At 35.4% G+C, this 25,791-nt stretch overlaps 1 protein-coding gene and 1 long non-coding RNA gene across 6 annotated transcripts in view; one reads left to right on the top strand and one right to left on the bottom strand.

Annotated features, from left to right (window-relative positions):
• The window catches only part of LOC100881010 (Rap GTPase activating protein 1), a 182,288-nt gene that overhangs the window by 105,449 nt on the left and 51,048 nt on the right, over window positions 1–25,791 (top strand). For 4 of the 5 annotated variants that reach the window (XM_012280620.2, XM_003701248.3, XM_012280623.2 and 1 more), the window contains 2 exons: window positions 10,422–10,527; window positions 12,747–12,839. In XM_012280620.2, the coding sequence (XP_012136010.2) occupies window positions 10,422–10,527; window positions 12,747–12,839 (199 nt within the window). Of the gene's footprint in view, window positions 1–10,421; window positions 10,528–12,746; window positions 12,840–23,611; window positions 24,527–25,791 lie in introns of those variants that run through there. The other variant, XM_012280624.2, reaches the window with a different exon arrangement.
• On the bottom strand, window positions 9,201–25,111 carry LOC143264955 (uncharacterized). Its single transcript, XR_013038975.1, has 3 exons — window positions 24,919–25,111; window positions 9,935–10,106; window positions 9,201–9,336 (listed from the first exon to the last, which is right to left on the bottom strand). It is a non-coding gene; the product is annotated as an uncharacterized LOC143264955 (long non-coding RNA).

Below are 25,791 nucleotides of genomic sequence, written 5' to 3'. Positions count from 1 at the left end.
TCCCCAAATCCCAATTTCCCCAAATTCCAATTTTCCCAGATCTCAATTTTCCCAAATTCCAATTTTCCCAGATCCCAATTTCCCAAAATCCCAATTTCCCCAAATCCCAATTTCCCCAAATTCCAATTTTCCCAGATCTCAATTTCCCCAAATTCCAATTTTCCCAGATCCCAATTTCCCAAATCCCAATTTTCCCAGATCCCAATTTCCCCAAATCCCCATTTCCCAAAATCCCAATTTCCCTAAATCCCAATTTCCTAAAATCCGAATTTCCCCAAATCCCAATTTCTCCAAATCCCAATTTCCCCAAATCCCAATTTCCCCAAATTCCAATTTTCCCAGATCCCAATTTCCCAAATCCCAATTTCCCCAAATCCCAATTTCCCAAATCCCAATTTCCCCAAATCCCAATTTCCCCAAATCCCCATTTCCCAAAATCCCAATTTCCCCAAATCCCCATTTCCCAAAATCCCAATTTCCCTAAATCCCAATTGCCTCAAATCCCAATTTCCTAAAATCCGAATTTCCCCAAATCCCAATTTCTCAAATTTCTAAATCCCCAAATGCCCAAATGTCCAAATCTCCATTGGACTTAGTCGATTAGTTTAACTCCGTTAATTTTTACAGATGAATTATTTATTAATTCTTATTTGACGAAAATTTTACTAATCTCTTGTAATGATAACTCTACTAAGGAAAATGAATAATAAATAATTAAAAATTATAGCTAACATTCGTAATATTCGAAGAGCATCACTGAATATTCTCGTATTATACTAGAAGCGTAGATCGATCGATTGCATCAAATCCAGTAATCGATTCGAACGATATACAACGGGCGTGTTCTCGTGGCGAACAGGGAGCAGGAAAAGAGTCGGGACAGGATTATGAAAAATGAAAGGAGCGAAGAAAGAGGAAGCATACGTGGTTAGAAAGCTTTGTAATTCATCATCGAGTAAACTCGTCGACGGAGTAGCAACGGGTGATGTGCATTAACATATTCATGCGTGACATTGCGAAGTTGTATGTTCGCTGGACATGCATCTGTTTGTTCGTCAATCTTGCTGTTAACCCTTTCTTTCCCTTTTCGATGGAAAGTGTCTCATTGTCATAGTAACAGATTGGACAAATCAGAAATTTCTTGTCGAGTTCAGAATATATCGTAGAAATTTTCTTTTATGACTGTTTAATTATTTAGTCTTGATTCTAACATTGGACAAATCAGTTATTTTGCGTATTTATATCTACTTAATTGACAGGAAATTTGATGACCAAGTAGAAAAAATGCACACATATACAATTTTGAAAATTTTGAAGTTTTGAAACGTAAATTTGTGGTATCGGAAATAGTCTGTAACCTTCATACATTTTTCTTATAAATTTCAGATGTGGTTGAATAAATATATAAATGCAAACAAAAGTGCAATAAGGAATGAATTGAACCAGCGAGATTAGTTTTGAACTGACGAGCACGAATTGGAATAGTACAGTGAAGAGAGGTACAGATTGGCATTGCAATTTATCACTCTTAGGATGAAAGGGTCACTAACACCATTGATGATTTCCAACAGGAAGCCGCTGCTGTCGACCAGTACGCACGCTTCAAAAATTTGCATATTAAAAGGATTTAAATGTCCTGGTGGTTTTATTTCACCGATGGATTTTGTAAAAAATGCAGCACAAATCCCGTAACTTTGATTACTCTTCAAAATTCTATTTTTTATATAAACACATATTCACAACTCTAATTAGATAACCTACATATAAACTACAAAATTGTAAATGTCAAATACACCACTCGTACTTATATTTTTTACACAATCCTTAATAAATCCTGAACAAATGGCATCAGTCAAAAAATTTGTTCTTTTCATTCAGGTTATTTAAAGAGTAGCCCATAGATAGCCCATAGAGTAGCCCAGCTTTTAAAAATCAACATTTTTACTTTCATATTAATTTGTAATTGTACATACACAAGTTCTTATCTCTAACTCTATATCTCTCTATATAGATACGTCCCGAAATAAAAACGATAAGTCCACATTTAGAGCGTATCCCTGCCGTACCTGAAACGTCTGTCGGACGAACGTTTCGTAATACGAATCTTTTATCGGAAAACTGATATTGTGTTCCGAGCATGTAAAACACGCGAGAGACAGTTCGGACTGGTCGTTTTTCAATCGGAACTGGAAACTTTCGTCCACCTTTGACGGTATGCGCCGTGCTAGGGACTTTTCTCGAAACTGATAAACTCGTCGCGTCCAGTAAATCTAAACGGTCCGCGCGATAACTTTCACCAGATAAAATTCTTCTACGATCGATTTATAGAATCGTAACGAACCGGTGTGTACACGGGTTCGTGCCGCTCCAATTGTCCTTAGAACACGTTCGAAAATGAGAAATCTATTAGGAAGCCAAGGCTGACATGCGTTAACGTTCGTTCGCATGCTCATCCGTTTGCTCGCGAACGTTTATTACATTAACTTGTTTAATTGGACCCGTCCTTTTATTTCGCCATGCGAGTGCACGTGCAGTTCCTATAGAAACCCGATTCCTATGAGAACCAGTGAGGCCTCTCGTATACAGAGTGTCCCACTTGAAGCCCATCCTCTTCCATACAGGGTGTCTCACAAGTAGTGTAGGTCCCTGAAATGGGGGGTAGCTGACGTGATTCTGAATAAGATTTCCCTTTGCGAAAATGGGATTTGAAGCTTCGTTTTTGAATTATTAAGGAAAAACACGGACCAATCAGAACGCGAGGATTACGCGCGCTCGGCCATTAGGCTCAAAGCTGTCTCGCGTCTGCGCATGCGTAATCTTCGCGCTCTGATTGGTCCGTGTTTTTCCTTAATAATTCAAAAACGAAGCTTCAAACCCCATTTTTTGCAAAGGGAAATCTTATTCAGAATCACGTCGGCTACTCCCCATTTCAGGGACCTACGCTAATTGCGAGACATCTTGTAATTCAACGAATCTATTTCTCTGATTCTTAATATGAGTTGTTTATAAGATCCAAGTGAAATGTCACGTCTAACCACCCTCGACATAGGAGTGAAATTTTTCTAACCTCAAAATTTAGAAGATAGAATTCAAGACATGTATAACTATATAATCTGTATAATCTACAACATGTATAATCTATAACATTTAACTGGTTAATTTTTCGAAACGAGTCATACAAAATAATTTTATTTATAATTATATATATATGTACATAAATGTACATGATTTTATATATGTAGAAACAGTTAGCAGAGTTGTGGCGATGGTGCAACACGGAGAATTTTGAAATTACACGCACGAGTGTATGACAGAGGCAAAAACGGCGCGCCTTAATCGAGGAGAGAATTCACTGGAGATAAGATGCAAAATTTAGTCCAGGGTAATTCAATTTACAACCGCATAACACTAACATGCCACGAAATACCGTGGCACCTAGGCACGCCGATCTTTTACGGTAGCCGACGAAAAGGAATGTGCGATTATCGATAGACAGGACGATAACGGCCAAGTTCCTTAAGATTGTTACCCACTTGGAAATTAACAAATTGCCTTCTACCGAAGTAAACGTATTATTTATTTATGCTTCCTATATCTAGATGTCATAATATTGTATTAGGTTGTTCAGGGCCGACGCGGAGTTATGTGGAATGCGCGAATTATCCCGTAATTCAGACTTGGTTGTGCATACAATTACACGTTTGAAAATTGCAAGTGCATAAATTTGGTTGAGAAACTGTAAGATTGTTAATTGTGAAATTCTCGAATTTTTGTTTCATTGTACACGCTTATTATTAATTTTCAAGTTTTCCAATTTTTCAATTCTTCGATATCCCAATTTCCCCAAATTTTAATTTCCTCAGATCCCAATTTCCCCAAATCCCAATTTCCCAAAATCCCAATTTCCCCAAATCCCAATTACCCCAGATCCCAATTTTCCCAAATCCCAATTTCCCAAAATCCCAATTTCCCCAGATCCCAATTTTCCCAAATTCCAATTTTCTCAGATCTCAATTTCCCCAAATTCCAATTTTCCCAAATCCCAATTTCCTCAAATTCCAATTTCTCCAAATCCCAATTTCCCAAAATCCCAATTTCCCCAGATCCCAATTTCCACAGATCCAAATTTTTCCAAATCCCAATTTTCTCAGATCCCAATTTCCCCAAATTCTAATTTTCCCAAATCCCAATTTCCCAAAATCCCAATTTCCCAAAATCCCAATTTCCCAAAATCCCAATTTTCCAAAATCCCAATTTCCCAAAATCCCAATTTCCCAAAATTCCAATTTCTCAAATTTCTAAATCCCCAAATCCCCAAATGTCCAAACCTCCAAACGCCCAAATTCGTAAATGTCTGCAATCCTGTATTACCAAATTGCAACGTTCCGATATCGAAAATCAATATTGCAATCAACACACCATAATCACGCATGCCACGTTGCATTTCAATAGTACTTTCAAATTGAATTCCCATGCGATTTAATAAACGAGACTGACCCTAGGGAATAGCGAAACTCGCTATTGTTTACGAAATCAATTTTTTACTTTCAATTAATTTACCTTCTCATTGATTTCCTTCGAACTTAAATAATCATGCACTTGACTTTTAAAACCTCTTGCGTAACGCTGTCATTTTGAACAGGTCAACGAAACCACAAACATCAATCTAAAGCTGACAAGTAGGATATAGAGAAATACTAATATTGTAATTTATCAATCCTAAAATAAAGATCATTAATATTGTTGATTATTTCTAACTGAACGACAGCACTGGTGATTGATTTGCGTACGCAAAAAATCTGCATATTAATGAAACTTTAGACTGTTTGTTGAATATAATTCATTTCGTTTGTTCGGATATAAGTAAATCATAAATCATGAATATTAAAACGTGAAGTCGATATTGGACCTTTAAAATTGCTATAAAATATTCGTGGGGGGTTGGGAATTTGAGGATTTGGGGATTTGGGGATTTGTAGATTTCAGGATTTAGAATTTTGGGTAGCTGGCATTTGGGGATGTAAGGGATAAAGGTATTTTGGATTTAGGAATTTGGAAATCTGAAGATTTTGAGATTTGGGGTAGTAGGAATTTAGGGATGTAGAAATTTGGGGATGTAGGGATTTGGGGATGTAGGGATTCGGGGATGTAGAAATTTGGGGGTGCAGGGATTTGGGGATGTAGAGATTCGGGGATGTAGAAATTTGGGGATGTAGAAATTTGGGGATGTAGGGATTTGTGGATGTAGGGATTTGGGGATGTAGAGATTCGGGGATATAGAAATTTGGGGGTGTACGGATTTGGGGATGTAGAGATTCGAGGATGTAGAAATTTGGGGGTGCAGGGATTTGGGGATATAGAGATTCGGGGATGTAGGGATTTGAGGATATAGAGATTCGGGGATGTAGAAATTCAGGGATGCAGAAATTTGGGGGTATAGAGATTCGGGGATGTAGAAATTTGGGGATGTAGGGATTTGGGAACGTAGGTATTTGGAGAAGTAATGACTTGGGGATGTAGAGATTTAGAGATGTACGAATTTGGAGATATACAGATTTGGAGATGTAGAGATTTGGAGCTGTAGGTATTTGGAAATATAAGTATTCAGGGATTTTAGAAAGAAAATTATTTCTTTTTTTCTTACCACCTCTTTGCAACGACTGATACATACAAAGAAACTCAAAACTTCGACTACCTATCAACGCTACTAGCACTACTCACTAGCGTAGTCTAAAGAGTCCCTACGGTTCCTATACAGTCCCCTTACCGTATAATTTCCCAGATGCGTCAGACATTAAAACAAAGAAAATTAAAATGTTCTGAATACTTCATATTCAGCGATCCTTAATTATACAAATTATAGTTAAATTTCGAAATCCCAAATTTCAATTTAAAGATCCCATATGCGAGTAACTTTTCTCACATTTGAGCTGACTCTCATTTGATCAGTGAGTGCGTCACTGAGACTCGTCGGCAAGAGGTTAACGTCGCTCATTGTCGACGGAATACCAAAAGCAGAAATTACTAGCAGTATGTATACAATATCTGAATAATCGAACAGTGCATCGACGATCACGAAGTATCGGTTGAATCGATCAACTCTTATCGTAACTGTATCCCTTGTCGCATTTTGATTAGTTTCACTATCCGTCTAACGACTGTTATTACCGATGCCCGTTCTGATCGATGTCGCTCTCAACGAGTCCAGCGAGTTGCATCGAGAACATGGGTTCGTTGCTGTTCATCCGTCTCGCTTAAGTGGTACATCGTGATTCCAAACTAATTGCCGACAGCTTTTCTACATCGATACCATGCAAGCATTATGCACCGATGCATATCATTCGCTCGTTATAAGCCGGATAATTTCAGAAATTAAGTCATCAACGTGAACAACAATGAAACGCTTCCTACAACCTTATTCGTTTTCTCGATCGTGAATACATTGACATTTTTCTCGACGATGAAATCTACAACTTATCTGCAGCTACAAGTTTACTCCTTTTTGCGGAGAAGCATGTTGACAGTTTTTTACGGATAACAGGATTTTTTATTAGCAGAATGCAGTTTTTATTTAGAGAAGTTGCTCTTCTGCATGATTCAGTCGAGGACTTCGTGGGACTGATAACGATTTAGCGATAACAGTACTTGCAGGAATTTTCATTGAAGATAATTCGTTGTAAATCGTTTCCGATATTTCGAAAGTATCGCAGTTTGCTTTGGTGATGCAAGCCTGATACCACTCCGGCTAATTTCGTACCAATTTTCCTGAGTGCTCGTAAGACCCTCTAAACTGTTGTAGTCAGACGATACGGGTAATCCCTGCATATGTTAATAAATTATTATATGCTTTTACTGAAGAAACCGAAGAAATATGTCTGATGTGAACTGTGTTTGTAGAAATTGCATTCTACTACTTAATTTTGTGTCAATTATATGATTCAGAGATTACATCTCTAAATACCTACGTTCCCAAATCCCTACATCCCCAAATTTCTACATCCCCGAATCTCTACATCCCCAAATTTCTACATCCCCGAATCTCTAGATCCCCAAATCTTTACATCCCCAAATTCCTACACCCCCAAATTTCTACATCCCCGAATCCCTACATCCCCAAATTTCTACATCCCCGAATCTCTAGATCCCCAAATCTTTACATCCCCAAATTCCTACACCCCCAAATTTCTACATCCCCGAATCCCTACATCCCCAAATTTCTACATCCCCGAATCTCTAGATCCCCAAATCTTTACATCCCCAAATTCCTACACCCCCAAATTTCTACATCCCCGAATCCCTACATCCCCAAATTTCTACATCCCCAAATTTCTACATCCCCGAATCTCTAGATCCCCAAATCTTTACATCCCCAAATTCCTACACCCCCAAATTTCTACATCTCCAAATTCCTACATCCCCAAATTTCTACATCCCCGAATCTCTACATCCCCAAATCCCTGCACCCCCAAATTTCTACATCCCCAAATTTCTACATCCCCGAATCTCTACCTCCCCAAATTTCTACATCCCCGAATCTCTACATCCCCAAATCTCTACATCTCCAAATTTCTACATCCCCAAATTCCTACTACCCCAAATCGCAAATCCTACTACCTCAAATCTCTAAATCTTCAGAGATTTCTAAATTATAAATTTACAAATTCAAAAATTCATGTGTCTACAAATTTACAAATTCACAAATTCATAAATTCACAAATTTATATGTTTCTCACTACCTAAGAAACTCTTACTACTCACTACCTCCTGATTTCAATTTCCTTGTCCACCCATGCATATCATATTTCACAAAAAATAACATATTATTTGATACAATGTACACAAGTTTTAATCCATATAGAAGTCGAAAATGCAAGTTACCCATATCTTTATTATATCACTATTTATCGTTATGATACAAAATCACTATAATCCACACGCACCATTTTTAACCTCAAAAATGTGAACACGTATTTGTACAATACGAGCTTCCAAAAATTCCATATCTGTCCTTTACAAAACAGAAATTACTTATATTATAAGAAAACATATAAGCGATCTTGTTACAAAATACTATGGAATCAATTTGATAGCAATTTCGAGCAGGGGTGTAGCTAGAAGGGCAACCCGCGGTTCGAACAGCATCATCGATCCTTTATGGCGCTCGACGAAGCGGAATGCGCGATTATCGACAGATACGACGATAAATGCCAGTCGCAGAAAGATTGCGGTTCGTTTTAGAAGCTTGCCGATTTGCCTTGTCGAGGTAGACTGGCTGGTTGTCCGCTTTCTCGCTCGTTCGACCTTCTTTCGCAACGTCCAACCGCTGGCTATATCGTGTTCCCGTTGTTATTGAATCTCTAAATCCCCTCTGGATATCGAACCTAATCTCTGCCAACTATCTCCTTTTATTCTGCAACAAAATCTCCGACTTCTCTAGCAGTCCACTAATTAACAGATAAGGCATTTTCGCTCTCCATAAATCCCACCTCTATTCGTATCGTTTTGATCCATAAATTCTTATTACTTCAAATAGTTGAATTTGGAAATAAATACTTGAGGATCTAATTCCTTTTTCGATGGTGTGATAATGTAGTATGTTTAACTATTAAACGTACTTCTTAAATTTGATACTTTGAAGAAATATCGCTTTGTTTAAATTCTACATAACCGTGTATGTTATACTCTGCAGTATAAAAGAAAGAGAATAATAAGGAGCATATACAAATAATTGTATTTATTATTTATAACGTTAGGTTTTAGCTGTAGGTAAAGATATTTTGTTAATGAGATTTGAATAAATTAACCTAGATTTAAGAAAAATTTAAGTCAGAACTTAGTTCGAATATATAAACACGGAATAAATAAATGATGTATCTAATTAAAATTGATCAACATAACGCAAGGTGCAAAGAAGAAAATAAGCAGACATCGCCAGCGTTTTAATTGGATGCGACTTTATGTTGTAATCGAATCAACAGAGAAATAAGAAGCAATTACGAGACCCGTCTTCGCCGTAGTCAAATTATTTAAATTACTGTCACACAACTCTCCTTTCTTTGCAATTGAAAAGACGGCTCTTCTTTTATCTCTAGCAGCGGTATTATGAAATAACGAGGACTCGGAGGATCGATCGTTTGATCGATCGATGGAACACGAATCCGTCGATTGCATTTGAACGGTCGAACGGTTCGATGAATTGCACGAATCCATCGTGTTCCACCGTGATTATTCTTTCTTCGTGTCTTTTTGCTCGGATGAGGTGACGAACAACCACTTCGAGTGATAAAATCGTGGCATTCGATTCTTCGTCGTTAAGGTCTCTGAAACTGTAACATCCTAAAAATGATACGTTTACAAGTATTATCTGTGTTTGTACAGAAATTGTGTAAAAAGGAATTTGAAAGGAATTTTAATGCTGCTGTTGAAAATAATTCTCGTGTTGAATATAATCAGACGTCTCCAATAAAATTTCAAAGAGTATTAAGAAGATACTGTATGATTACAGACTGAATTGTAATTTGACCAGACACTGAATGATTACACACTGCATTTATGACTTGTCGCTATAAGTTAATTTTTTATGAAGAATGATGAATTTTAACGCATTAGAAAATATACAGTTTCATGTCACAACACAAACTTGACCATACCTCTATGTAGCCAAAAAAATATACAGAAGATTGTGAAAATATTTGGCACAGTTAAAAATAAAAATATATAATCAAATTTTTAGCCATTGCAGTGTTGAACAAAATGGCGTCTGCTTGTTCAGTGCGGCAATGTTAAACAAAATGGTGTCACCTTGTTCAGTACGGCAGTGTTAAACAAAATAGTCACCTTGTTAAAACAGACAATGTGCATTGATAGTTATACATTAATGTTAATAAGTACGAATCTAGAAGAAAAGTCTAAAATAAAAGTAAAGAAGGATCACCGGTCGAAAAGTCAGCAGCTGCTGCCAGATGTGCGTTTGTTTCAGACATGAGACGATTGAACCTTCATGGGGGAGGATCGAATTAGATGATCTTCACGACTTTCTCGAGAAAAGCCCGTACCATACTTATTCACTCGAGCCGCATCTGCTTCAAAGTTTGCTTGTGTCCAGTCTGTAAACCATTCACGATAGCGGATGATGAATAGCATCAAAAATAGAGTAGAGATAAAGAACTTTAAAAATGGTGCTATGAATCAAGAAATATGGGTAGAAGTAAAAAGTTACGTTAATTATTTAAAATTGCGTCATAGAAATGTAGGTCAGTTAAGGAGTTGAATTACACTTTGTTACTTTTTTGTTATACTTGTTTAAAATGTAATCAAGGAAGTAAGGGCCTTGAAAAATTTTACCGAAGAGATATGTACATCAATCTTTAATATCGTAAAATTTAGGACGCTCTTCTGATCGATATTTTTAATATTTTCAGGAGACAGCAACTCGAACAGTCCGTGTATTGTGAGTCTGAATCCCGGCGCGCCGCGCTGGAAGATGAAAGGCAAGATGTTCAAGGTGCCAACCAAGAAAAAATTAAGGTGAGAGACAAATGCTATTACTCCAGAAAATTTCCTAGTCTTCCATTTATTTCTTGCACGAAAGAAAGAAATAGTTGCAAATCGTATTTTGTCAAATACCGATTGTTAAACAGAGCTGTATAAAACAAATTTGAATGTGCAAATCACTATGAAGTAGAAATGTGAACATCTAGAAATCTATCTACCTAGAAATACCTATATCCTGTAAAATAACTTACAAATAAATCACTATGAAATAGAAATACGAACACCTAGAAATCTACCTAGAAATACCAGCGCTTGAATAATGTTTACATAAGACAGAAGTAAAAGATTCTAACTCGCCTTGTGAAAAGATAAAATGTTAATATGCCAGAGCAAAGTAAAATTTTTTAAATTACGTCTCCATTTCAAAGAATCCTATATTTGTATGAAGAAATAATATGCACTTTCATAAACGTCCACGGACTAATTATTACCACATTGTTATATTCTTCACGCATTTTTATCGCTGAGCTCTTGTATTCATCCTCAATTTTATTACTGTAGTCCGGTATTATTTTACGTGCATTATTACCATACTTTTGTAATCGGTAGATTCATTCATGTACAACAGTACTCTTCGGTTTCACAATTATAACGGGAACTATAATGACCACTTATTGTCGGGATACGTCACCTGACATTTTACTTGCACCTCGCGAAAGGTTAATAACTAAAACCGAACGATTCATAATACTAACTTGCAAGGTAGCATTTTCATACGCGATCTTTAACTTGTTTTCCGAGTGCATGTTTTTCACGGTTTGTGGATGAGTTTGTTTTGCTTGTAATATGTATTTATTTGCACTGATATTCTAATATTCTCAAACTCTACTGTTATTCTACATTAATACAACATTTCTGTTGTTCTACATTAATAAAACATTTCTGCTGTTCTACATTTTCAAAACATTTCTGTTAATCTGCATTTTTAAAACATTTTTGTTATTTCACATTTTCAAAACATTTCTGTTATTCCATAATTTTTGAACATTTCCATTATTCTAAAATTTTAAAACATTTCTGTTATTCTACAATTTTTAAACATTTCTGTCATTTTACATTTTTAAAACATTTTTGGTATTCTACAATTTTTAAGCAATTCTGTCATTCTACATTTTTAAAACATTTTTGGTATTCTACAATTTTTAAGCATTTCTGTTATTCTACATTTTTAAAACATTTTTGGTATTCTACAATTTTTAAACATTTCTGTCATTCTACATTTTTAAAACAGTTTTGGTATTCTACAATTTTTAAACATTTCTGTCATTCTACATTTTTAAAACAGTTTTGGTATTCTACAATTTTTAAACATTTCTGTCATTCTACATTTTTAAAACATTTCTGGTATTCTACAATTTTTAAACATTTCTGTCATTCTACATTTTTAAAACATTTTTGGTATTCTACAATTTTTAAACATTCCTGTTATCGAAAATATTAAAACATTACTGCTATAACAAAATTTGTTAACATTTCTGTTATTTTAAAACTAAAACATTTTTATTATTTTATAAAAGTTTGTATTTTTTATCATAATTTTTTTCTGTCAATGACGTTAAATGCAAATAAAAGGAGAATAAATACGTCACTTTTCCTGGGATGAAATTTTAATTATGGTATCGCATGTTATCGAACAGCAAAGTGTTAATTTAACTTTCGTAAACTTTGTCATCACATCAAACGAAAGCAATGTCGCCATCGTGGTTTTATGGCACTGTATTGGAAATTGGACGAGTAACTGGAAAACCACTAAAAGGCAATCGAATATTTCTTTGTCGTCCGATGAATTGATGTGTTTTTTATACATCTATACAATACCTATTGTATAGAACTATTCATGTACGTCTTCGAAACAAACGAACTTCTTCCGAATAACAGGACATCAAAATTTATATCATAACACAAACAAGTTTAGTATAATAAAAATTTATTATGAAAGTTTAGTGACTACAATGAAAAGAAGTGATTAAAAAAAGCAGCGTAGAAAACTCAAAAAAAAAGCTGAAAGTGAAGTAAATTTGCACAAAACTGGAGCATAAACTCGATCGTTTTTGTTCAGAACGTTGCAACTCAGTTAATCGATTCCATAAACGTTTCAACGATGTTCATGAAATAATTTATAATATCGTAATTTCCGTCGTAGCGAACAGAGTTTGAGAAATATTGATAAATAATACTCCTCCTCGTTGCAGAATACCACGCAAGATTTATTCGAATTGCTGGAAAGGGTGCAGAGTTCGCGTCTCGATGATCAACGATGCGTTCTACCACCATATTTTTCTCAGGTAAGCAATATATCACATTACAAGCTATTCCATCTTCTATTTCATTGAATCGAATTCGTGTTTCTGGGAAAATTCTACAAGATACAAGCCAAATAATTGCAGTTAACACGATACCGGCACCCGTATGCCAGACCTCATTCTTGCGCTCTCTTGGATGTTGACATTTATTGCCCGTAAAATCATTATCAAAATTAACGACAATCTACCATTATGATATACTAACATCAGTAGGATACTTTCGAGTGAAACGCAAAATTATCACATATAATTTTACCATTGTTACTCGTGGAAATTTTAGAAAAGGTAAAAGAGAATTTAAAGAAACAGAATTTTATAAAACAACTTGCGAAAGTAATTTTTCATGAATATATGTATGTAGAAAAATGGAGAAAGCCGAGCGAAAGAGAAAGTGTATGTTTTATTTAAAAAATCGAAATGAACAAAAGTAGGTTCAACTGTTTCCATGATGTATTTTCTCCAAGTTTAACTAACTGCCTGTCTACAAAATTTCTATTATCTATGCTAGTAATATAACCAGTAATAACTACAGGGTGTCTCACAATTAGTGAGGGTCTCTGAAATGGGAGGTAGCTGACGTGATTCTGAATGAGATTTCCCTTTGCAAAAATGGGGTATGAAGCTTCGTTTTTGAATTATTAAGGAAAAACACCGACCAATCAGAGCGCGAGGATTACGCGCGCTCTGTCACTAGAAGCTGTCGCGTCTGCGCAAGCGTAATGCTCGCGCTCTGATTGGCTCGTATTTTTCCTTAATAATTCAAAGACTAAGCTCTAACCAGCTTTTTGGGAAAGGAAAAAGTTGTTCAGAATCACCGCAGCTACCACCCCCTAAAATTATGCATTTTGGTAAAGGAAAAAGTTGTTCAGAATCACCACAGCTATCACCCCCTAAAATTATTCCCACCAGTAGCCGAACACCCTGTATATAAGTAAAGAAAGAGTGATCACAATATGATTGCAGTACTTTACATTGCAACCACATAAAATGAATAAATCAGCAAACAGTCGAATAATGAAAAAGATATCAACATCCATCAAACTGACTAAACATCCTACAAAATATAGAAGTTACTCGAATAAATGGCAAAAGTACTGTGCTTCAGTTTAATCGATACATTCGAAAACGAATCGATTAACGTGTTCACTTGTCCGGACACGGTCCACGTGCACGGCTAAGTCTTAAACTGTCCGCCTTGAATGACTCGAAGATAAATGGACATCATCATCCACGGTGCTAGTAGCAAAAACTGTTTAGGACGAATCGTTTCGACACGCGCTGCTTGAATTTCAATCAGGATCGTAAGCCGTTCGTCTCTGTGTGTATGAAATGTTCGGCGGCTTCGAGGGGAAAAATCTTGCCAGTCACGTGCTAAACTGTTCTAAGTCAAAAGGTCGACGTGACAGGAAACGATCGCAAAATTCATTAATCGTATGCTCACCTTTCACGCGGTAATCGATTCGAAACCAACTGTTTGTCAACGATACCGACAATTTTATGATTGGATAGATTATGACTTTGCAGAAACGGAAGTTTTGAGTGGAACCTCGAGGTCGCTGATGGGGTATTGTGGAGAATAGAATATGAGATATTTGCGGTAACGAGAATAGAGATTTTTATACAAATCTGAAATGAATTTTGAAACGTATTTTTTTTACATTATTATTGTATTAGCATATGTTTTCAACTGACATGGATCTATAATATTTAGGGTAATAGGGTGACAGATACCAATGTGAAGTATTTTAAATTGCTTCACACCTATACTATGTGCTATTGTAAATTTTGAAAATAAACTCTGGAAGATAATTTAAAATACTTCACATTGGTATTTGTCACCCTATTCCCCTGAGTATTATAGATCCATGTCAGTTGAAAATTTTGAATTACCTTATAGAATTTATTTTCAAAATGTACAATAGCACGTGGTACAAGTGTGAAGTGTTTTAAATTATCTTCTAAAATTTATTTTTTAAGTACTAATTTACTCCTAAAATATTTTGCAAAGTTAACTATATATGTTTTAAATATAAAGCATTTGTACAATGCAAAGTAAAATCCTAAGTAATGCAAGAGTAACATATGATTGATAAATTGTGGGAAACCAACAGATACAACTGCACAAGAAACTTTCCTTCTTTTCGCAGTAAGACGGTATATTCAATTGTTTTTTGCTTCCTCACGTGGCATCCAAATGTACTCATGTGCATAACACGTGGTGGTGATATCGTGAGAACTAAAATTCACAAGATTGCTATGGTTTTGCGTAGTGGAAATCAAGTTCTTGATATCAGAAGAAAATCAATATAGTAAGTACATAAAAGGATAGATGAGGTAGAGCTTATGTAATACGTATGTCTATCGATATACTTACGAGTCATTCATGAACGACAGTTTATTTGATAACTCTGTTTGTAAAATTTCCTTTGCTCTACTTTTAGTTCTATAAAATTTTTAACAAGTTTGTTAAAAATAGGGTTAATGTTCTTTCATCATAAATTAAATATATACGTATACAAATACTGTCAGTATTATTAATATTTATTGACAAACTATATTTATTCTGCACGTTAAATATTTATCAAGTGTGTACATTTTTAAAACTGAAAAATAGCGAAAAGAAGAAATACATAATTTGGTATTCATCAAATCATGTTACCGCTTAAATACATATTACAAACATATATTAACAATATATTTTAATTGCTTGAGATCTTCTTTCTATGTTCTTTGAATTATTTGAATCTTTTCCATTTCTCCATCGCGTTCTACTATATCGACTGGAATTACACCGCAGAGCTCCTGGCGGTGGGAACAAAATATCGATATATATTATAATATCATATATTAATTAAAAACATAAAGATTTACATTAAAATTTCATTGTCACGCCAGATTTCTCTAAAAATTTAATTCCACATGAAACTTACTTTATACTCTGTCGGTAAAGTAGAGAACGATAAAATGCTAGCAAAAATCCCCCTCGCAAACATTGTTTCTATACAGAATGAAACTACTGGGAAAGTTTCAAATAAATCGGAGATAAGTTTTTGGCAATATAGCGAAGTGATTCTATACGACAGTGGACAAAACAGATCACTAATGATACCTTATCACGGTATATCGACATCGAGATCTGACATATCGACATCAATTGTACATTTGATACTTGTACTCTCCAAGTTTCATATTGTAGAAACTTTAGTTGTCGGTCAAGAAGAGTTCTGTTATAAAACCTTTAATCAAGAACATCTACACAAGTTAACAAAATCCAGAATGATTTCAAATAAATCAGTAATATTGATGAAGTTATTAATTAATTAGAATTGCTTTGGCTATATGTCTATGTTATGTTCTGCCATCTAGCGGTAAAAGGTAGGAACTAATTAAACTACAATTTCAAAAGTGTGTAGTTCACCCTGTTCGCCGGAGAGATGGCGCCACGTGTTCCATTTTTGAAAAACCCCATTAATTTTGATTTTATTGATTAATACATTATATATTTAGTGATATTGGTTTCATAGTGTTTGCAATATGGCTTATGGATTCCAAGATGCGTTTATATGTGTTTAAAACAGTTCGCACACTTATACTGTATCTCGTCGGTGATATAGGAAATGACAGAAATAGCAAAGAAATTTTCTTTCATGTCGCCAGAAATGATTCTCACAGATATCTTCTTTTACAAAAAAGGTTATTTGCAAAATTTGCTCGAAGCACGAGAGTTTTCAGAAGTTTTGCCTTGCACTTTGTATTAATTCTTCGTCTGATGGTATCACGTTAATATATGTTCTAATTGATCGATTAGGGTCGGTAAAGTAGACTCCACCGTGTCGCTACATATCTACAACATTTTGAAAATTGTAAGAATACCGCTAGATGACTACAGCAACACTTCTGTGACACTGGAATGCAATCTTTTTATTTCCGACTTTCACATTTCTGGTTTACTATAATCCTTCAAGCAGAATTATTTCCGCCAGTAAAACTGAAAGTTTCTTATTTTACAAAAAAGAAACGTATTCGTCTGTCCTGTTGCTTTTACACTCATATTAAATGCTATCCGTTCTATTGAATAAAACAGCTGCTGTAATTTTAAATCAAATATTTGAATTCTATTTTATCCGCGTCTTCGAAGAACACAAAGCTCTGCTTTCTATTAAATTTCCAAGCTATTGCAATGTCTGTCTTGTCTTATTAGAATGCAATCGCTTTGTCAACCATGAAAGGCGAATTAACCTTTTGTTCGAATAGCCAGCGTTTGAAATCCAATAACTTGTTTATCGTGTAATTTTTACCTTTGATTGTGTAACTACATTTATAAAAATATAGGATAAAATAATAAAAAATTTTACAATTATATATTTGCAAGAATTGGTAATACTTTTATTCAGAGCAAATATTAATAACTGTTTGAAGATAACCCAAGTAAGAAATTATCAATTTAGTTTTCGTATTTTCAATGACATGACAACAGTTACAAATTGAGATTTGTTATACACTCTAATATAATTTGACTGCACATCACGCTTTTGAATAATATATCCATACTGGATTAAGGGAGAATATTATGTTTCAGTAAAAGTCAATATTATTATGTATTGTTATTGTTATTAACTCCATATTATTATGTATCGAGTAAACAAAGTGCAGCTGTTAAAAGAACACTTTGATTACAAGATTTAATGTGTGTCAGTACAGAAAGTGCATGTGTATTAAAAATCTCACATTACCTATAGCTTTATTTTCTTAAACGTCAATTAATTTGTAATCTGGCAAAAGTTGAATCGCTGCAATTAACGTACCCAGGAAACCGTTCGAATAAGAGTCAAAGACATATCCGTTTTAGATTAAAATATCCTTTACAATTTACAATGAATATTCGAACATGTTCAGTCGAGTATTTAAATTTCAAAGCAAGGGAATTTGTACATTTCAGACAATCATTAACCGTAACAGTTTTATTCGACTTTTTCGATTATCACGCTCTAAAAAACTTCGCGTTCATTTAACGCTTCCTTATTAGAACGTGCACCAAATATAATTAACAGTCGGGTTGTTTTTTTTATCATTTGCTGGATACCGTGCGGCTATAAAGTTGGAAATGCGGGTTATTGTTATTGGTGAAACAAGATGCATGCACGATTCTCAGGATGTAAGGGGGAGGAGCGGGCTTCCGGTCGCGCAGGTACGAGCACCGGAAGTGGCGGTTCAACCGACACAACCGGCCGTCATGGTGTGACTTTAACCGAATGGCCGGGAAGATATTTTCTGATTTCTGTCTGCTCGCAACCCGTGAAGATCGGAGATTCGAGTTTGGCGACGTTCACGGTACACAACAGGTTATTGTATCCGTCTGTTTCACGTGGGAACGACCCCGAATGTAGCGCGAAACAGAAGCCGAACTTGACATCGTTACGCTTTAAGCACTTTACGAAATCGCTGTTATATCTATGCTTTTATCGACGAAACTCAAGAAACGAAGCAATCGAGGTAAATGGCCCCATTATCGGACATACAGCGTGAACGTTTAAAAATAATTGCTTTTATTAACACCAATCAAAATAACTGGTTTCAAATTTCACGTTTTATGTTACAACATTCTGTTGACATACTTTTGAAATGCCTGTCATGGTTGACATTAAAAATAGTAAAAATTTATAAGTCATATAAATATTTATATATTTTTCCACTTTAAAAATAAATGTTAACATAGTTCTAGTATCAACGTATTTGCATAAAATATTCCTTCCGCTTTTTTAAGCAAATCACGTTTTTGCTTGAACATCCTTCCTCCATTTTAAGTAGACCTGTTTAAATATCCTGCTATCTTTTTAAGTAGACCACTTGTCTACTTAATGCCTTGGACATTGAATCACATTTGTGACACACATATTGTTATAATGTGACTTAAAGTGTCATAATTCAATTTTGACTTCAATACTTTTAGTTTGTACAGTGAGTTTGAACACTGAGCCAAATTAGGGATAAATTGGAAGGTTACATCCAAAGTATCATTTCAACTTTCTTTGTTGATCTTAACACTACAATAATAATTGAATGCTCTTATACTTTTTTGAGTAAAAACATAAAATAAAAATTTATCGAACTCGTACAAATTTCCAATAGTAACATGGATACTTGTCAAATAATTATTCGTAGTTGGTGTCTATTGATTACTGATATCCAACAACTTTATACATGAAAATTGTGCATCTGGTTTTTCTTATTGTTGATTGCAGGTTATTAGACCAACTAAATAAATAGATGGTAAAATATCACGCGTAAGTCTGAAAAATGTGATATGTACAGAATAGTTCTTCTAATTGAGGTCGTTCGGTTTCTCTTTTAGTACTAAAAGAGCGAAACGTGTGAACGGGTACTGTCACGAAGATAGCAGTACCGTTTCACATACGTCTTACCAAATTACCCAATTTTGTGATTGCTGTATCAGAAATAAAATACGAAGCTCTTTTATATTCTACAAAAGCAAGGTTGAGTAATACGGGAGTTTTGTAGAGCTTGCATTAATCGTGGTACTGTAAAAAATTCGTGAACTCGGCGAAAATTTGTTTAGTTTATTATAGATAGTAATTTGCATAGTTGAGAGTTCGGAGATGCAGAAGTTTCAACTTTTGGCAGTTTGGAAATTCGGAAATTTCGAGATTTGGAAAGTTGGGAATTTTGACATTTAGAAATTAGAGAACTTGGAGGTTCGATAATTATATAAATATAGTTGGAAATTTAGAACTGTAGTCATTGAAAAATTCGAGTGTTTGAAAATATATAAATGCAGAAATTGGAGGTTCGAAAATTTGATTCCACCTCTCCATTCATATTTGACAAAGCCACTGAAAACATGTTTTTAAACTTTTAAACCTGCATATAACAAAACCTGGAAATAACGTATTCATCGATTTGGTAGAAGTCAACCACAGTACGTGCTGCTTTTTCCACTATTACTTCAAGCAACATCCATTAAAAAATCCGACAGAGAAACAAGAGCAAATCATTCCAGTCCTGTGTTTACGTACATCTGAAATGTACCCAAAACCTCGCCATAAATCACAGTGTTTCGGTTAACTCGCAAGTAGTTATTTTCTAAACGAGACTTCTCGAGAATAAAGCAGGAGCTACCCACGCACGGAGACACGAATTTCGTTTGTTGCTCAAGTCTTTGACTCGGAGAGTACTCGTTAAGCATGGAACAAGGTTAACGTTTTCAAAGAGTTCACGAATGAAATCGTGTATGTAAGATGGCGGTGAAAGGGGCCCTCGGCAGAGATCGACGGGGAGGAGGAACGCATCGCGAGAGACTCGTGGCAGAAGAACGTTGTCGTTTTCGGCCGCAGGAAGTTGGGTAAAATAATGAAAGAGTTGAACACAAAGGAATGAGAAGCCTACTGGCAACGAAATAAGTCGACCACGAAATGACATCCGCTCTTCTGCCAGCCATTGGCTGCCACGACAGTCTGTTTCCTCTTGGTTTCACCTTCCTCCACCTGTCGTTACCTCCGGACACCAAAGAATTTCTGCTGCCCTCGGATTAACCCCAAGAACTCTGTCCTCTAATAAGTTACCTAGACCTTGGATTCTACAAAACAAGTGCTCGGAATAAAAATTTAACCTGCGGTCTGAAACTTTCGCGAGGTCACCGAGAAATATCTAAATGCTGCTTTGCTAATTTCTGTAACAGGTGTGAGAATATACGGGAACTATATTTTTTCTTACTTCTTCTTATAGACTTCTTTATTTCACAGTTTTGCATTTGTAACAAATTTTGACATTATCTTCATCGTTCTCGAATTTCGAAATTTCAAACTTTGGAGGTTTAAGAATTTAGGGATTGAAACATTGGTGAATTTCAAAACCAGACATGTGAGGATTTGGCAACTTAACAATTTGATAATTTGAAATCTTTTCAAACGTTGCAGTGTAGGAGAGTAAGATAAGAATTAAGAAATCAATACATTTGGAAACTTGATTCGACAGAAATACGTCGAAGAATGTTCAGATTAAAGTTTCTCAAAAACGTCACAATCATCCTACACATATTTTGATATATCAATAGGGAAGGACTGCTGTCATTCTTCCCATGGTCTTATTGATTCGTCTAATTTCTTGCATATTAAACCAACAACGAAAGCGCGTAAATAACATGAATCTTTTTATTCGAAGTCATGGAAAATATCAAAGAGGAGGAAGGATTAAGCTTACACGCTCGATGGTTGTCGAATAAAAGCATCCTCGAGGGATTATTTCCCTCGCGGAAGGAATTTCGTGTTCGAGTGTTTCAGGGATTCAGACAAGAGTGCTTGAATGCAATTATAACGTAAAATTAATAATCGATGTTTCGAAACGCAGCAGATGTCGCCTCAGCCTTTTGTTTTCCTTCGTTATGCCGTTTTAACTGCGTTTCGATACTGAGGGAAATTTCAACCGCGTAAATATTAAAGCGTTCGATGGTCTCGGTGAAAAGTCAACAACCAGCGAACATAATGAAGTTATCCGGAATATTGGGAAATTTATGTGCATATCAATTGGATATACAGTTCTTCGGAATCGCGTAATTTTTCTAGAGACGCGATTTTTCTCGTGGAATTTGAATTAAACGATAAAATTGTGGTGGTATAATTAGAAAGAAATTAGGATTTCGATTTTTGAAGTTATTTCATACCCATATTATTAATTCGACATTTCGAAACGGACGAGAAAGTATTTCGATTTGAATAGCTGCAAATTGGATGAGATTAATTATGAAGGATTTATTTCTACACTTCACAATAATGGATTACTTAATAACGCGTTACTTTCTGTTCGAGCGGTTCGCAGAAAATTACAACGCTTGCCGCTAGAGAAATTCGTGAAACCACTTCGATGCAAAGATTAAATCGTTAAAAAACCGTTAAGACACGAGTCATAAAGCACGACGCTTTAGTTTTTATTTCGATGTTCAGAAAGTATGCGAGCAATCCAATTTAATATAATAACCTACGGTTTCAGAATAATTTTCGCGATATTACGGTTAAGCCATTCGGCAATCTGAGGTTCGTACATTAAATGGAATCAAGCATGTATCGATCGATGTACGAGTGGATCAATGCGGTCGTGTCGGAAATTGTGTGCAACCTTAAGCTTCGAATGGCGGTGCTGAATTAGTTCTATCTTAAACTTATGAAAATTATAATAACGGTACTATTTAATAAAAGATACTATTTAATAAAATAAACAGTACTATTTAATAAAATAAACAGTACTATTTAATAAAAGTAGGTACTTAATTTTATAAATTAAAGGTTTCCATATATGTATATAATTTTACAGGAACCTGCTTATTTCAACCCAGTTATTTATTTTGCATAATTATTCTGCACATTATACTATGCATATATAATACACATATTATGTATAATATAAAAAATATAAAACGTACAAGAAATGATAAGTATCTTTTGAAAAATTTCATTTTTTTTAAATACCGTTAGAATGATCCTGTGAAAAATAATATAAAATTCTTGTCTAAAGGTGGTCAAAAGTCACTAAAAAATTCGGGAAATAAAAATAAAAATGTGTTTGAAATTAAATTTCATTTGCTAGGGGTTTACTGCACAGTAGGACAAACCCCCAAGAAAATGTCCGTTATTACATTTAACATACTGCCTTGTTAAACTACCGTGTAAAGAAGGTACTAACTGATTAATCGCACGTTCAAAGAGCGTGGTGTGTTCGCCTTAAATTATTTGCTTTATAGTAAGCAAGTTTCTAAGTTCTTTATGAGAAAATAATGAAATAGACTTCTACGTACAGACTATAATCTTGTTACGTTTCTAGAACAATTAAATTCAACGTGAAACAAAATGTGTTGAAATTAATGCAAAAAGTTGAGAGTTCCGAATGGACTCACTTGTAATAGTTTCAGATTGATCGATGGTCGAATATTTTTTGTTTTCACGCATTCAGTTCACTCGTATTCGCTACATATTTTCAGTTACTTAAATGGAGAACACTAGTGAACCACCTTTATAACGAAAACAAAAAATATTCGACAGTCCTAGAATTGAAAACTGATTGATCGAGTATAAAAAGAAATTGATAAAAATTTCATTCAAAACCTCAATTTTCCAGTTAATTACCCGCAATGGAATAGCAATGCATTATAAAATCTCTCGCAATTATCTAGTAAATGGTTTCTTATATACAAACTTATTCCAACCTACAAACAAGTACTCATCCCAATATTCGAATCCTAATTCAAGAATACTCAGAGTAATAATTCACGTATATATAAAAATTGTTCGTAACATTATTTTCTCGTAAAATTATTTCTCCATCATTCTTATGCAAAACCATAAGAAAAAAAAGTAATAATACTAATCATGAATATGGGCTTATAATTTTGACCAGCATCAAAAACACATAACTCGTTGAGAACAGCAATATCTTTTGGAAATTATAGGAATCGTACGGGAGGCTGGGTGTACCTAATTCGAAAATATCTCGAACGAGTGGATTGATCGTTTATTTGACATAGAGTAAGAAAAAAGAAAATGATCGAAGTTCGCGTGGAATCGAGTTTACGCGCTCGATGGCGACCATGGCAACGTTTGTTCACGGCACGACAGCAGGATGGTGGGAGTTTTAAGAACAGCAGGACGTTGAAGAGATGGGGCCCCGGGGTGTGGTGAGGGTGGCAGGGGGTAGGGTCTGCGGTGGGGAAGGAGAGACGGCAGACGAGGCAAGCCTCGAACCGTACGGTCTCCCGATGCCAGTCGCGCTCCTGCACTTCTGCGTAGTCGAACTCGTTGTACGCGTTTCTTCTCTCGTTTCTACGCGTTTCGTGTGTGTGTAAACCGCGTATACACGATCCTGTCAGTCGAACTCGCCCACGGGTGTAAACACTTTCTATTCTGACCTCGCTCGGCTGATCGAAACGTGGGCGATCGACAGAAAAGCTAGAACAGCGAAGAAAAAGTGGTCGCACCGTTAAACGCGCGATATACCTGTGTACGGTTTCATACCTTCGTTACAACTGCTCGAGACGAACGTACTGCGAGAATGACAGGGAACGGTGATAACGCGAAGAATCGTACGATCGAAACGGAGCAGGATCAAGTGGATTATATGTTAAGAATGTCAGCGAACGTGAAAGGAGTTACGCGTTAATCGTAAACCGCATAGCTAGGAATATATTCGTGTACCGGGAGAGCTTCCTTCCCGCGCGTTTTTTTCCCGTTTTAAATAACGAGTATATCGAAATTGTCGCGTATGATCCGTTCGAATGTACGTATTCGGTGTGCCGAGAGATCTGTGCGATATCGAGATTCGCTTTTATGCCTTTCGTGGATATCGGAGGTGACTAGCGTTTCGCGCATAACGTAGTAACTGTAAAGGGTGCAACAGGACACTGGCGTTAGGTTAGCTGGAGCATTGGGATCGAACTGGTTCTCCGTAGTGCGGACAATAAAGGATACGTGTTTAAGTTTCTAAGTGAATCAAGGATACAATAGGCGGTTATGATGGGTGTATTGAGGTGGAGGCACGATCTTAGATCGGATGCCGGCCAACAACAGCAACAACAACAACAGCGGCCAAACACTGAACGCTCTTCGACAGGACACAATAATCACGCGCATGCGCATACGCACACATTGCCGAAACTGATATCACAGGTGAGTTTTTCCCGCGCTCTCAAATCCTGCAATCGTTTGGTTATTGTATTCAAAATTTTACCGTTATGCATAGATATTTTTTAGGAATATTAATCACAAATGTATTATGAATATTCATAGTTATACTCTTTCCCCTTTTATCCGTTTATTGTTTAGGATTTGAACGAATTTTTCGGGGGAATTGATGGATCAGTTATCATCCTTTAACCAGATATGAACGGACACTGTTTTTTATGGTAGACAGATGTAGATCTATGAAAGGAAAATACTGTATAGCTTACGGATCGTTTTATGAATGGAACATATGTTTCGTCCGTAGGGATTATCATTCTGAAGTGGTAGGAAATAAGGGGTATTTGAGTTTTTGCCCTCTTTTAAAAATTGTTGCTTACATAAATTAGTCGATCAAGGTATTTGCACTTACTTGCTGAGACTCTTCTTCGCTGCAAGCAACTTTTCAAATTTTTAATTTCCAAATTTTCAAATGCCCAAATTTCTGAATCATTATATTACCAAATATCTTAATTAAGATTCGAGTACTTATATTTCGAAAATTTCGCAACAACGCAATAATTTTATCTTTCTGTTTACCCACGTCTCGCGAACAAATCGCACCAAGACCTTCAACATTCTTAACAAAAACGCCAGGGGAACATCTGGCAGAATTAAACTCGTCGAAATTGTTTGTCGTTTGGCAGGGATACAAGTTACCGTCGAAACATAACGTGCTCACGAGTTCCACGCGATCTACCTCGAAATAGCTTAGCTGTGTTTCAAACGAAACAAGAAAATTCCACGATTATACTTCTTGCGTCTACAATCCTACTCCGTACTTATGTATCAATCTGTCTCGAAATAATTGATTACAGTTAGGGTGAATTTCCACCGCTCCAGTTTTAGGGGATGAAACTTTTCATACTTTTATAATTTGAATAATTTTTATATTTTTAAAATACGAATCAGCAAATTAACAATTTTAAAACTTTTCCGATTTTCAAGTTTATTCAAATTTAAAATTACATATTCAAATTTAAAAGTTTTTAAATTCTTCAATTTTTAATTAAATAAATTCCTCAACTAACTCACAAAAATTGAAAAAGTACTTCAAAGAAATACCGAGCCGTGGAAATGAATTATGAGCTTAATTACAAAAATGAATTATATTATAATTAGAATCTCCTCCGTATGAAACGACGTCATAAAATTGTCAGATGTACTAATCTAAAAATAAATTCACCGCCCACAAACCCCGCTTTCATTTTTTT

This window comes from Megachile rotundata, chromosome 1 (assembly GCF_050947335.1).
Source record: "Megachile rotundata isolate GNS110a chromosome 1, iyMegRotu1, whole genome shotgun sequence".
In the NCBI taxonomy this organism is placed as follows: Eukaryota; Metazoa; Arthropoda; class Insecta; order Hymenoptera; family Megachilidae; genus Megachile; species Megachile rotundata.
The sequence above is the reverse complement of the archived record's forward strand: the minus strand, read 5'-3'. Positions and strand labels throughout refer to the sequence as shown.